Here is a 14881-nt window from a genome sequence, read left to right as displayed (position 1 = left end):
AACTACAGTGTCTGGATGCTATACAACTAATCAACCGAATCACAACTGAACCAGCAGTCACTGTGACAGAAGAAACGAGGAGCAGGGAAAAATCATATGAAAGGTAAATCTTTTTTTGCTTTTTTTTTAAAGAATAAAAGCTGCTTTAATTACTTAAACTGTGCACAGGTTTTACTGCTCCTCATTACTGGTTGTAACACACTTAATATACAGCATGTGCAAATGGATAAAGGCACAGTTCCTGATATTGTGTGTGTGATGTGTGTGTTTGCGTATTTTATAGGTGAGACAACAATGGCAGCTGATTTAGATGCGATGATCCTGTTTATCATTGCTGAGGGAACCCTGGTTATTCCCATCCTGGCCTTTGTTGCTTCCTTCTTTCTCTGGCCCTCGGCTCTCATTAAAGTGTATTACTGGTGAGGTTGTGTTTTCACTTTGTGTTTTTAATACTTGATGTGAATTCCCTCCAGAGTGCCAGAGAGGGACCAGACATGATCGTTCTCTTACATATGTTTTGCAATGAATTACCAAAGACTGATTGCAAAACATGTTTATTCCAGATTGTCACTGAAGCTGCATTTTTGCATTGCTGTTTAAATGTAGTTAGCTACTGGAGCTATCATTCTTTCAAACGATTTCACTGCTTGGCTGCACAGTGACAAGTGTGTCTTGGAACAATACCCACATGCTCATATGTAGCCTACTGTACATTGAAAACACTGACAGTCACTTTCATTTTCCCTCCAGTTCGTACTGGTCCCACAGAGATCCCAGTATGACTTTTGCAGATGGATTATTTACTAACGTTTTGGTTAGATTTAGGCATAAAAATTACTTGGTTAGGTTTAGAGAACTGATTTGGTTAAAATAAATACTTTTAAAGGTGAAATATTGTGGTGGGGATTAAAATAACTACTAAACTGAGATTAAGGGGCCTTCATCACTATAGTTACTAATAAACAATAAGTAATAACCAGACATGATTGTTCTCTTACAATAAATGCATTAAATTGCTCTAGCAGTAACTAAAGGAAATGGACAATGCTGGCAACACATGCTTATAAACCTTTGTATCATTTGGTCCACATCTGAACTCCAAGGTGCCATGCATGTATGTTTAAGCTGAGCCATACCTGTTCCTCTACAGGTACTGGAGGACGACTCTGGGCCTACAGGTACGCTACGCTGACTGTGGCGGTTATCGCTTCTGCTACTCCTACAGGGGAAAGCCTGGAAAGAGACCTTCCATTTTAATATTGCATGGCTTTTCTGCTCACAAAGACACGTGGCTCACTGTTGTCAAGGTCAGGTTAACACTAAACATTAGTTTGTTGCTATGAACTTGCAGGACCTAAATTTGGATGTTGGTGCAAAAATTCAAACTGCCTCCCTTTTTTAAAGAAATTGTGACAACAAACATAACTAGATCACATGTTGTTAAATCTTTGTAATAATGTAAAACAAAGACATTTTATGAAGTAAATGTACCCAATAGTTGTATTTCATAATTTGGACATATACTGGAAGCACAGAAAGGCCTTAAGAATTTATAAATGTAATACCTAACTGTGAAATGTACAGTAATTAATTCAAGAACACTTCAGAATTAAAGATCACTGATTTGGCATTGAAATAGTTTGCTCTGAAAATGACCTATATCTATTTGTGTGGTTTAAATGGCTAAGAATGAGAAGTTACCAAGACCTCTTGTCCAAACAGATTACAATCCATCAGTCATGATTACAGCAAAAGAAATCCATGTGCAAATTTGTTATCTGAATTTGCAGATGACCTGGATATTTAAACCTTGTAAACTCAGATGGATTATTTACAAAGTAAAGTATTTCAGTGCTTATTTTCATCAACATGTCTTTACATGTATGTTCCCAAGGGCCCAGTGTCTCATATCTTTACATGTATGTTCCCAAGGGCCCATTGTCTCATAATCCTTCTATGCACAAACATGACTCCAAATGAAAGCTAATGTTGCTCTGTAACTGTTGGATGTGTGAATAAGAAAATGTTTTGCTATCATGTTTGCCATATCAGCACAAAGGTGATGATATGCTGTGTTCACTTCTTGTTTCTGCTGACTCCAAGTGTCCAAAAAATCATACTGCCCTTCTTGGCCTCCAAACTTACACTAATGGGTTTAAGCTATACTTTGTCTTTTCTAATACATTAGTATTTACCAAAACATCTGCACATTGTGTGTGTGGATATGCCTGGCCACGAGGGAACAAGACGCACCAATAGAGAGGATTATTCCATACAGGGACAGGCCAGAAGGATCCATCAGGTACAGTGAAGAGAGCGCTATGAGGTACTGTATATGCATGTGCTGATCATTGCCCTAAATCATTCCAATAAAATCTGTTTTTCCTCCCTTATGCTTCTCAGTTTGTGGAAACCATTGGCTTGAACAGGAAACTCTTCTATCTGCTGGGAATCTCCATGGGGGGAGTGTAGCTGGGGTTTAGAAATATGTAGCATGACTCTCATTTGTCCAGCTGGTCAGTCACTCTGCGTGTGTGTGTGTGTGTGTGTGCGCGCGTGTGTGTGTGTGTGTGTGTGCGCGCGTGTGTGTGTGTGTGTGTGTGCGCGCCTGTGTGTGTATGCGGGTTGTACAAGTTTGTTTGTAAAGGTTCTTATATAATACTGATGATAAAGAATGACAACAAAAAAGCAACAAAGGCCAACAGTAAGGCTGTTATGATTATACAATTTGGACAGGAAGCCACAAACAATACTGTCATGTTTTTAAGGAAATAAATGGGTTAAGTTTGATCCTTTCATTAAAGTTGCTAAAATTAAACAAATTTATAAATGCCTAAAGCAACAGGCTCCTAAGGTGTTCAGTGACCTGATGGCTTCGCTCAAGACTTCTGGCTCAGTAACACAAAGTTTGTCCACTGGGAAATTGTAAAGTGCCCTTGGACAGACAGCTCAGAGCTCAAAATGGATCATGACCGAAATTATTTTAAACTCAAACTGAACCAATTTTAAAGAGAATTGAGTCGAGTGGTGGTGCTTGTCTTTTTATGGTACTTTTTTTTGGTGAATTGTGTCGTGTGTTGTGCATTGTGGTGGTGTGTAAATATTTCGTTGAGTTTTATTTTAAAAACCAAGTTAGGGACATTGCAAAAAAAGCTTAGGCTATAAAACATGGTGCTATGTGGCACTTGATTCATGCTATACAGTACATATCCCTGTACAAATAGACAAGAATCTGACATGCCATGACCATAATAAAACACACACTTAGAGTATTTAAGTATGATTGTATGAGTGTGCAACATTAGTTTGCCATCAAAAAACACTGATTTTATTTTGCAGGTATAAGGCATCCACGTGAGGGCAAGTATGGCAAGTTTCTGCAGGACCTGGAGCACAGCAATTACACATTAAACAACCCACTGATCCCCACAACACCTGAAGAAATGGAGGACATGCTCAGACTTTGTTCCCATGTTCGCTTTAAAATCCCTCAACAGGTCCACACTTGAAAATGATAATGTTATCAGTTTCATTGTGTATGCACTTACAGTTAATGACAATCACAGGAACAGTTACAGCATAATATTCATTCTACAAAATGTCTCAAAGGCTGCTACATTTATAATGTGGTTGTTTAAACGTGTTGTTTAGATTCTTCAAGGGCTGATAGATGCTCGGCAGCCTCACAACACATTTTACAAAGAAGGTTAGTTCACTTTGGACTGAAAAATATAGGGATTTCCTATGTAGTCACACAGTACATGGCTTGTGACTTACTGGTAATTTTGTTTCTTTTTTATTAGTATTCATGGAGATTGTTGGTCAATCAAAATACGCCCTACACCAGCACTTACATCTGATCACTGCACCTTTACAAGTGATATGGGGCAAACAAGATCAGGTAACTATGATACAGTGACTTAGCAAAGCCAGTTTAAAAGTGATTCCCAGGCTGTTTTTGCTTAATCTTGATATGCATGCAGCTGTGTCAACTTGTAACCTGAAGGTGATGGCTCAAGTTTTTCAAGCAGCTCAGTCTAAGTGGAGACCCTTTTGTCTTATATCTACAGAGGCATGATAACAGGGCTGGATCTAAAAAATTCTGGATGGGTTGCTGGCCAGGCTGGAGCACTGACCTAGAGAGGGGTGACACATTTGGAATAGGTGTAAAAATGTAAATGAAACCCCAGGTTCCATGAAGTAATAAACCATGAATTATTAAGAACCAAACTGTTTATTTTGTGTAAAATAAACAATGCCAAATGCTCCACAATAACAGTAAAAGAAGTGATGTAGATATCATGCTGCATGAATGATATAAAATAAAAGTAATCTGACCAATATCAATTCTAAAGGACCAGAAACATAAGTTGTTTTAAGCCAACATTTGTCAATGTTTTTCATTTTTCATTCATTAATAGGTAGGTACTTTATTGATCCCACAGTGGGGAAATTTCTGAGTACTTATTAATGCTGACTCTGGCAGCAGTAGCACCAGAGGTGGCCAATCAGGCTCTGGGGATTACCAATGCCACCCCTGGCCACCCTTTGGCTCCACCCATGTATGATAACTGTCCCATATTTGTCCAGGTGACGGGTGTTTCTGGAGCTACAGTCATCGCAGGGGTGTTGCCTGGGTGCAGGGTGGACATGCTGTGGTGATGGAGAGACTTTTACAGACAGCCGAACTCATCCCTGGAGCTACAGTCATCGCAGGGGTGTTTCCTGGGTGCAGGGTGGACCTGCTGGACAACTGTGGACATGCTGTGGTGATGGAGAGACCTTTACAGACAGCCGAACTCATCTTGGACTTTATCATCATGCAACAAGATGCCATGGGTGGTGCAAAGAAATCTTCCTGAACAAAAGACGTTCAGCCATTTCAATGCTTCACGTGTTACTTATACATGGCATGCATATTTAGACAAAAATGCATTAGGGCAGTAGACAAGGTTTATACTGTGCCAGCATTTTTCTTAGATGTTCTGATAAACACAGTTTAATTTGTAGGCTAATGTAAAATGGATCATGGTAATCAAAGGCCCGTGTACATATGTGTACGTGACTGTGTTCAGATGTGTGAATGGACGTTTTCATGAGGTGCCTAGGAGGTGTCTGTGGTTGCAGCAGGATCTTCTTCCCTCCGTCCCGCCCTTTACGTGGGTGCGCAGTGCTGCTGCATCCTGGAGCCCATCACAGCTGCGCGGTGCGACAAGCGTCAACCATCAAAGATTGTCGGACAGCATCGATATATGTCGATCCCACGCTGCTGTTATAGGACCAAAAAAAAAAGGCCCCGCAGGCAAGTGATAGAGCTGGTAAGGCTTTGTTTTGGTATATACTTGACTTCCAAGTAGTATATGACCCCCGGTGTAATAGTGACAGCAGCTAACGTGAATGGCTTTAGGGAATGCTAGTTAGGTTAGCTTGCTAGCTAGCAGACTACGATAAGCATTTCCGTTGTTGTGCTGGAATTGTATTTAACGTTATAACGTGATGTCCCAAGTGCTTATAATGTGGAGTCACGGCTTAATGTTGGTCTGTCAAAATGCATTTTGTTGCTCTGCCATAAACCAGCTTGGTTTATAGCAGAGCGAAGTACATTGAGGTTGATTGCTACTTGTCACGCTGCGTCCACATACGGATACAAAGTAGCTGCTTTATCAGGCTTTAGGCGAATCTGTGGTTTTGGAGGTGGGTTGTGTTTTGCACGTAATTAAACACAGTCAGCTGCTACTGGACAGTTGTTTTCTCATCAGCAAGCATAATGAATATATCTGGAAGAAACGTGTCCAGTCTAGCGCTGCAAGTAGTTCAACTCACTACACGTGACTGGAAATGAAACTGACAAATGCCTGAATACAGTATGCTCAGTTAATATACAGCTACAGACGCTTTCTGTCAGATAGTGTTTACATTTTTACATAAACAAACATTACTTGTAGGTTTCTTGACCACTTATCACAACAGTTGCAGGTTAATTATGTCAGTTGACTAATGTTGCAGGTCTACGTGATCATATTCTGCATAACTTTTGTTAGAGCTCATCTTAAGTTTTATTTTTTTCTTTATCCCAGAGGTGAAACTGAAGTAAGTTCACCAGTACCTGTTCCCTCTCTGTTTTGGTTCTGACCAAGTGGGTATTGTTCTACAAATGGATAATGGAGACTGGGTCCATAGGGTAAGAGATGCTAAGAGCCTACTAACAGTAATTTCATATATCTCTGATAAATAGATGTCTGAGTTTAATGTTAAATTCATTGTTGTGAATGCAGCCTATTGTAACAGTCTTGCAATAAATCAGTTTAATATCTAGTCTGTCTTGATTGGTATACATGGAGTGTACAGAAATATAATGGCAATAAACGATGAGTGAACCCCCTGGAATCACACGCATTTATGTGTAAATTTGTTTTAAGGTATAGTCAAATGCCAATCAAAGTTACAACAATGAACAGACACAACTAATAATACACAACATCTCTGTGTTGTTCTGTCCATGTTGAAAAGTGTAAACTTAAAAAAGTATGTGAATCTAATGGCATCAACAAAAGCTAATTGCAGTCAGGAGTTAACCCTGGAGTTCAGTCAGTGAAACCAGGTTGGAGGTGTGAGTTAGATACTTAGCATATTCTTGGTATTCACAAGACGCATCTGCTGATGTGAACTATGCCTCATAAAAGAGCGATCTTAAAAGACTTGCGATCAAGAATTACTGATTTGCCTGAAGCTGGAAAGGGTAACAAAGTAATCCCAAAGAGTTTAGTTAATGAATTGGCCCACAGTTAGACAAACTGTTTGCAAATGGACACAGTACTGTAGCAAATCTGACTAGGAGTGGGCACCCAGCTAAAATTACGCCAAAGTTTCATCACAGAATGAACACCAGCATTGTGAGTGTTTTGTGGGTGTGTAGAATAAAGACACAAAAGGGTATAAATGTATGTTTATGTACATTGCGCTTATCTATACATGTGACTTGGATGAAGATCAGATTATATTTTATGACCTATTATTACAGAAAACTGGGTCATTCTGAAGAGTTCACATCCTTTTATTGCCACAGTATTAGAAACACCAAAACTGAATGCAGTACACTTCAACAGCACAGAACAACAAACTGCAGGATTTATTGTACATCCATTCTATTCGACTTCATTGTTTTGTCATTAATAAACTGACTGCTGAGACTCACACTGTTCATGTTGTCTACAACTGCAGTATGCAAATGCAACCTTTAACTTCTCAAAAACTAGGTTCTTACTTTCTTCAGTGTTCCTTTTTTCCACTAGATGACAACTCCTATTACCCTGAACGTGGGAGGCCACCTGTACACCACTAGTTTATCCACCCTACAGCGCTATCCAGACTCCATGCTGGGCGCCATGTTCAGGGGAGATTTCCCCACAACTCGTGATTCCCAAGGGAATTATTTCATTGATCGGGATGGAACACTTTTCCGGTACATCCTGAACTTTCTGCGGACATCTGAGCTCACCCTCCCTGTGGACTTCGCAGAGACAGACCTCTTGAGAAAAGAGGCGGACTTCTACCAGATCGAGCCTTTGATCCAGTGCCTTAACGATCCCAAGCCGCTGTACCCTCCTGACATCTTCGAGCAGGTAGTAGAGCTCTCTAGCACTCGGAAACTCTCAAAATATTCAAACCCAGTTGCTGTTATCATCACACAGGTAACCATAACTACGAAGGTTCACTCCCTGCTCGAAGGTATTTCCAACAACTTCACTAAGTGGAACAAACACATGATGGACACTAGAGACTGCCAGGTGTCCTTCACCTTTGGACCATGTGACTATCATCAGGAGGTGTCCCTAAGGGTTCACCTCATGGACTACATAATGAAACAAGGCTTCACCATTCGGAACACACGTGTGCATCACATGAGCGAGCGTGCAAACGAGAACACGGTGGAGCATCATTGGACTTTCTGTAGACCAGCTCACAAAGTTGAAGACTGAGTTACAGCACAGTTGTGGATGCCATTACTGTTTGCTTTGTCTTCATATTATACAAATCGTCATCATGTAGTGTATCACTAATGATTTTCTTAATTTTGATGAATGCAGCACAAAGCTCAAAGTCCAGATACTGTGGGTAGCGCACAAACAATAAAAATGTGAATTCTTGATTTATTCACTTTGAGTTAGTGTTATTGTGGTGTAACACTTTATCTGTGCTACCACAACATATTTGATGTCTTGACAGATAAACATTACTTAGGTTACACAACAAAAACTGTTTCTTTGTTTTTAAGCAGAAACAGTGTATAGTTATGTTTCTTCACTTAGGAATAATGTTTTATACCCCATCGTTGTACAGAAGGTGGTTACATTGAGTTTTATGAAAACAATTATGCATATGTTTATCCCAACATCAGTAATAAAATGACTGTGAACAGGTAGCCATGATTTGAGACTCTGCACTTACATATGGGATTAAATCTATAGTCTTAACATGCATTAATGTAAATGTATACCACAATCTGGGGGGTCAAGGAGAAAATATTCTAAAAGCCCTCTTATTCACAAGTTAAATCATGTTCTGGACTAGAGAGACTGAACAAGGAGCTTTTTTCTAATCCCATGGTGTCAGGAATGTTCTTTTTTGACATAATGTTACCTTTTGTGAAATTTAAAGTAGATCTTAAAATTGGTCTCTTAGCTCTATTATCTCCTTATGGGGTACTTTTTCTGAAGGCCCTAGTAGCTGTTGCATGTCTGTCTTGTGTATGTATATGTATTTTCTGTGTGCATTTTGCAGTATTATGACATACTGTTACATTTTCATATCAAAAGTGATGTTTGGTCACCCCAGCTAAAATAAACCCTTTTGTGTATTTGTCAGTCATGAAATATTCCTTTATGGTTGATCTTTTCACCTTAACTGATTGGCACTACAGCTCCTGTGGTGTTTCAGCTATTGTAAAACCCAGCCACATCAGCTACTTTTAATTATACTATATGTACTCAAGTTGAGAAACCCAAGCCACTTTTTCTGACTGAACAATATGATGCTGTTGTCTTTTGATTTGCAGTTTATGTTTATCTTAAATTACAATAATGAGTGACTGATTCTCACTTGTTAAGGGGCCTTATACATCCTAGTTAAAGCCTCAGTGCTGTTTAAAATGCACTTTCAAATTTGTGAAAACAGACAACAGACCAGCTCTAATTTAAAAAACCACTATACTCAGATTAACAGGGAGGGTGTAAATGACAACTCTGGATTAACATAATCTGGATGTTTATGGTAAAGTGTGTGAGTGTGTTTATCTATAAACATTTCAGTCTTATGAAAAGTCCTATTGCCATTAGCCAGAGAAATTATTTGTATGGGTGTACTGTAATTCATGTGTGGGTTTAAGTGTCAAGCATTCAGTGAGAAACACCCTGGTTTGCAAGATCCATTAAAATACAGTACATCCAGATGTTAAACTTGAGGCCTTCTCCATATCATATGCCATATTTTCTCATTGATTAGGAGGACTTCATAGACCAAAACCTTTCAAATGGCACAGTTGAATAATCTAGTGAACCTCATATTACAGTTTTTTGCTGTTGCTAACAAGCATTGACCAATACTTAAAATACTGTATTGTAATGAAACAGCTGTACAACCGGATGTTATGTCGCATGTAGAGAATGTGGGCATTATGTTTGCATTTCATTTGGCAAGTGGTAAATATTGTCAGTGAAAGAGATCCTCAGTAGTTCAGAAACCGAATTACATGTCGCAGCTCCTTGTCTGAGGCTGGCGAAAACGTTTTCCAGTCGGTTGCTCGTAAATACTATTTAACAACTACAGCTTGAACGCAACATTACTATTCTTCAGGGGGCGTTCGTTTCAAAGTTCAGCATCGAGCTGCCGTAGGTTATTCTCTAACGTTCCAGGCTAGTCCGTCCATTTGCTTTATGCCAGGTTACAAAACGAGTGCACCCTCCCTGACTCTGGTTGCTCTCATTACATTGGTGAAGGACATAGTTCTAGACTTGACCGCTCTCATAACATTGGTGAAGGACATAGTTCTAGACTTGACCTAGCCTTGAAAAACGTACTGAAGACTGTTTATCGACACACGATTTGTCCTGTTGGCCAGTATGTTTCGGAGGAGTGTAAACCTAAAATATATATTAAGCTTGGTCCCAGGTAAACGACGTCTCGGGGGTTACAGGTTCCTTCCTATCTTTTTTTGCATCGGAGGTTTCATCGAGTGGATTATGATCAACGTGAGGATAGGAAAAGAGACTTTCTGTGAGTAACAAATGACACAGTTTGTGCCAAATCCTTAGTTTTAACTTGATATCAAGCTAGCATGATGTTGCTTAGCCGGTTAGCCCCGTGTCTGTTACGCGTTTGTTACAGCTGTTAAAAACAAGCTAATAACCAACCACTGCAAGAGACTGAAACTGGCAAAGTTGGCCGTCTGATTTGCATTTAATAGTTTAAGACTCGCTCTATTTTATTATATGGATTCTCGTCTGGCAAGCTAACCCATTTCACCTAACGTTTTTAGCTGCCATGTTGCACACGTGTTGTTTAATGTGTCGAACCTACTACTGTGGCCGGTGTTTTGTCAGTCTGTTCCTTCCTGTTAAAACTGTTTCTCCTATAGAGCCAATGTTTTTAGTAACACACTTGCTTTTCTTACTATGACATGTCAATCTCCCTGCTGTGAAAAACAGATTCTCAATTTTTCAAGTCTGTCTTAAAACAGTAGTCATGTATCCATATACAAATGACATTTTATTTTTCATACACTAACCATTACCATGTTATCAATGTATGAGATGGGGAACAAAAATCATTCTGTTTTGTGCATAAATTCTGTATTGAAAATGATCTGAAATTCAAATGAGGCTTTAGCAGTTGTTTTAGTTCAGAAAGTCTTTTGTTATGAACCAGACAGAATGTAATCTCAGTAGTCTACAATATGATACTTATTTACTCACGGTAGATTTAACGGAATCAAAACTGTCCATATTACAGTTGACTTTTCTTAGTCTCTTAACTTTTGTTTTCTTGCCAGATGATGTCTACCGAAGAAAACAATCAGAACGGGAGTACCAGCAGAAGATTGTCCATGGACTGAAAGAGAATGATGATCCACCTTAATGTGGACTTCATATGTTGCCTAAGGACACATTCTTGGACTCATTGCTCCCTGTCTGTTTCAGACAGACAGAAATAAACAGCTGTGAACATTAAGGAATCAAGAGTGAAAGGCTGTTTGAGAAATCACTTCCAACATGCAGATTTTATTGTTTATATGGTCTTCAGTTTAAACACATTAGCAACTCAGCAGTGATAATACTGAAAATAACCACAACAGTGGTCCCATTTGTTCATGATAACCATGCCCAGGTGTCACTACTGGTTTGACAGTCAGTCTCTGTCGGTATGTTATGTTAAAAACATTGCATAGCACCTGCCAAGACTGAACAGTCTCAGCCTAATTGTAGCAAAAGAAAAAAGACAAATAGACCTTTTGGATGATTTTGTGCACGTGATACTGGCAGATAAGAAACAAAAAAACACAAGCTCTTTCTTCCCCTTATTTAAATCTTCCACTTCAATCATTTGATTTCTGTGTAAAGATTAAAAACTGTTACGAGGTCTTGACTGCAGTAGACTTATTGGGTATATAAAATGTAAGTTAAGGAGCATATTTTAGACAATTTATTTCTGTTTTTTTGTATCTGAATCCTTCGGTTTACACTGAATTTCCCCCCTAATGTTTACCACTGCTCTGACACTCAGTTATACCATCCAATAGGAAGAGACTGCATACAGATGAAGCTGTTAGGGTGCTGTGACAGCGTAAGAGGGTTCCCATCAAGTCTCACCTCATCCAAGTTGGTGCGGATGTAATGAATATCATCACCTTTGCAGAATGTCTCATCTGTTATTGTTGAGATCTTGTTGTTCTGCAGGAGACCAAGGACAAAATTGGTCCATCATGTAGCTACATCTGCCTCTGCAGGCAGAGAAAAAAATGCTTTTACAGAGCTTAATTGTTTGAAGTGAAGTACAGGTGAACTTACATGCAGGTGCACAACATGAAGAGACTCTGGAAGCTGGGGCACTACTGTCAGTTCATTGTTTCCAAGGTAAAGATATGTTAGTCTTGTGAGTTTCTGCAAAAATAAAAGACCGTTATTTTGGATCAGGCCACTTGCTCTTATCAAACAAAATACAAAATGTATGCAACCTTTTAGCATTAGATTAGTGGAGTTAATTACTGACTTACTTCAAAAGTGGTTCCCTTGACACCCTGAGTTTTTAGTTTGTTGAAATTGGCATTGAATGAAATCAGGTTGGTGGGAAGTGGAGGAAGCTTGGTCAGTCTGTTTTCTGCAAGACTGAGCTCCTCAAGATTGGGAAGTTTTGAAAATGCTCCATCTTCTATCTCAGTGATGAGATTTCCAGTTAGGTCAATTCTTCTTAATGTAGCTGGAAAACACACAAAGGAGAGAGCTTGAAAGAATCCATGAATGTCCATAAGAGCGGGTATTAGTTGTTTAATGACCTTTATTTACCCATGTCTGCAAAGTCTTCATTGCTTATTTTAGTAATTTTGTTGAAACGTGCATAGAGGTATGCAGTCTCTTTTGGAAGTGCTGGGACAGCTGATATTTCAGGCACCACCTCCTCACAGTAAACGGATCCAAGCAGGCAAACACACAGAAGACATGTTGGCAGTTCTGCAAGGATCACATTGTTTTTTTTAAATCACTTTGTTAGTGACTAATTGGCCTTGGTGACGTGAGCATGCAGCTTAAAATGCACTATTAGATGAGGACACTTGATCACCCCTATTATTACATAATACAGGCTTTAGTTACATTCACAAAAAATGTGGAAGAGTCTTTCAGCAAGTGTTGCATAATCTGCTTTCAAAGAGTTGTTTGAATCGGTTTAAACAAACCTTACCATTGGGTTTTGGAGCTACTGCTGAGTCAGTGTCTGAGTCTTGAAGAAAGCCATAGTCTGGAAAGTTTACAATGTCTTTCTGTAAAAAGCAGAAGTCTTAATAGTAGTTGTACCTTTCTTCCAAATTGGAGCATTATGAATTTCTTCCACTCACTCATTAACACATTAAGCTCCCAAAGATTTTTTTTTTACCTTAGGGTTTCTTTCTTCCATGTGTTCATCTTTTGCTGCAGAAAACAGTACCCATGGGACCATAACAGATGCGAAAATTAAAGTCCTTAACCACATAGTGGCGTCTTAGTTTCTGGTGACGGAAGTTAGTGCTCTCAGCTAGGCTGGGATCTGTGGTTAATGAGAGCAAAGAATTTTTCCATCCGGTTTTTTTTAAGCTGCCTACTGCAGAGGAAGAAATAGAAAAAAACATTAACTCAATGCATGCTGTGTCTGTGTCACTCTTTTAGTACTTTTAATAATACTGTCCAGCAGACAGTCAGAAATTATGTTTGTTGCTGGTGAGTAGAACACTGAGCACAAATTGATTAATATATTTGTTTCTGGCAAACAGATTTATACAGTCACCAAGTGAATGTCACTGTTTTGTCACTGAAAGTAGTGTTACTGAAAAAACAGAATGGACCTTTAGATTCCAGTTACTGATGGGGAAAAAATGTAGTGAGTTATATAATGAATTGCCAAACCGAGCACTGAACTAAAGAAAAAATATTTTGAATATATGTGTTTTGAGCTTCATAACAGGAGCAGTTAATACACTACCTGAAGACACAGATTGAGATTGGTGAAATCATTTTCATTTGTGTTTTTCTTAATCAGTTGCTATTGCAACTCTGCAGTTCTGACCTTACTTTGAGAATATAGGGCGGCTGTGACTCAGGAGGTAGAGTGGGCCATCTCCTAACTGGAAGGTTGGTATTTTGAGTCCTGGCTTCTCCAGTCCACATGTCAAGGTGTCCTTGAGCAAGACACTGAACCCTGAGTTGCTCCCAGTGATATCACTGGTGTGCAAATGGTTAAAAACGATTTGAGTGTGCTGCAGCACATAGACAAAAACTATGCAAGTATAAGACCATTTACCAATATGTGCAGTTGTATCCTTTTTCTGAATTATGATGAACTTTAACCCTGCCTCTTGCCCGATGTTGGCTGGGATTGGCTCCAGCCCGCCCCGTTCGGGACTAAGCGGTCTAGATAATGGATGGATGGATGGATGATGAACTTTGTTCTTTCAAACTGCTGGATTTTGGCTGGAATTTTTAAGAACAATTTTCTGATATTTTGTATGCTAAAGTTAATCAACAGGCTAATCAGTAATAAGAATGATTGTTTGTTGCAGCCCTGTTGTTATATGCACTCAGGCAAAGATCAAATACAAAAACAACAGATTAAAATGTCACGAGATTTAAAAATGGCTTGCTATATTGTTTGTGCTGCCAGCCATTGTTAACTACAGAAACCCAACTAGTATCAGGTTCAAGCTTATGTATCTATAAACATCTGCATAAGTGTCCTTGAACAAAACACTGAAGCCCTGCTAACACCAAAAGTGCTTTGCTACAGACCTTGACCTTTGACCTGCTGTGCAGGATGTAAATTAAAAGTAGCTTTACACACATTGTATTTAAGTGTCACAGTTGCTGACAAAATGCATTTATACAATTTGACCAGTGTGAGTCTCAATTATCTAATCATAATTTGTATATAGATGTGAAATATGTAGGCCTATATATAATGTGAATATATTGATATACAATAGTTAGAGAAATTAACGGAATGCTTTATTATTCACAACTAAAACAGCAAGCCACAGCTGACCACATTGATTTGATTAAATTTCAATAAAAAAATCGTCATATAACCAACCCCGTCGGATTAAAAAGGCATACGCGTGTCTTTGAAAAGCTGTATTTTTCGC

The 14881-nt window shown here is 39.0% G+C and overlaps 4 protein-coding genes across 4 annotated transcripts; 3 read left to right on the top strand and 1 right to left on the bottom strand.

The window, feature by feature from the left end:
- Nucleotides 1-309: 309 nt before the first annotated feature.
- On the top strand, nucleotides 310-4875 carry abhd6b (abhydrolase domain containing 6, acylglycerol lipase b). Its single transcript, XM_020608160.1, is given in 9 exon segments — nucleotides 310-419; nucleotides 1151-1307; nucleotides 2189-2302; nucleotides 2404-2480; nucleotides 2482-2516; nucleotides 3340-3497; nucleotides 3652-3706; nucleotides 3804-3901; nucleotides 4680-4875. Coding segments are annotated over 9 exon segments (981 nt in total). The 5' UTR covers nucleotides 310-315; the 3' UTR covers nucleotides 4863-4875.
- A 1223-nt stretch (nucleotides 4876-6098) lies between these two features.
- On the top strand, nucleotides 6099-9407 carry kctd6b (potassium channel tetramerization domain containing 6b). The gene is made up of 2 exons (XM_020608159.1): nucleotides 6099-6181; nucleotides 7293-9407. The coding sequence occupies exons 1-2, from the start codon at nucleotides 6155-6157 to the stop codon at nucleotides 7977-7979; spliced, it is 714 nt and encodes a 237-aa protein (XP_020463815.1). The 5' UTR covers nucleotides 6099-6154; the 3' UTR covers nucleotides 7980-9407.
- Nucleotides 9408-9866: 459 nt separating this feature from the next.
- On the top strand, nucleotides 9867-11640 carry uqcc5 (ubiquinol-cytochrome c reductase complex assembly factor 5). Its single transcript, XM_020608096.1, has 2 exons — nucleotides 9867-10272; nucleotides 11048-11640. Exons 1-2 carry the CDS (start codon nucleotides 10119-10121, stop codon nucleotides 11131-11133), a joined length of 240 nt encoding a protein of 79 aa, XP_020463752.1. The 5' UTR covers nucleotides 9867-10118; the 3' UTR covers nucleotides 11134-11640.
- Nucleotides 11641-11742: 102 nt separating this feature from the next.
- ognb (osteoglycin, paralog b) lies at nucleotides 11743-13885 on the bottom strand. The gene is made up of 7 exons (XM_020608091.1): nucleotides 13815-13885; nucleotides 13144-13293; nucleotides 12952-13030; nucleotides 12558-12722; nucleotides 12269-12471; nucleotides 12063-12155; nucleotides 11743-11945 (listed from the first exon to the last, which is right to left on the bottom strand). The coding sequence occupies exons 2-7, from the start codon at nucleotides 13237-13239 to the stop codon at nucleotides 11775-11777; spliced, it is 807 nt and encodes a 268-aa protein (XP_020463747.1). The 5' UTR covers nucleotides 13240-13293; nucleotides 13815-13885; the 3' UTR covers nucleotides 11743-11774.
- Between the last annotated feature and the right edge of the window lie 996 nt (nucleotides 13886-14881).

The sequence above is a fragment of the Monopterus albus genome, unplaced genomic scaffold, assembly GCF_001952655.1.
Source record: "Monopterus albus unplaced genomic scaffold, M_albus_1.0 scaffold91.1, whole genome shotgun sequence".
NCBI lineage: Eukaryota > Metazoa > Chordata > Actinopteri > Synbranchiformes > Synbranchidae > Monopterus > Monopterus albus.
The sequence above is the reverse complement of the archived record's forward strand: the minus strand, read 5'-3'. Positions and strand labels throughout refer to the sequence as shown.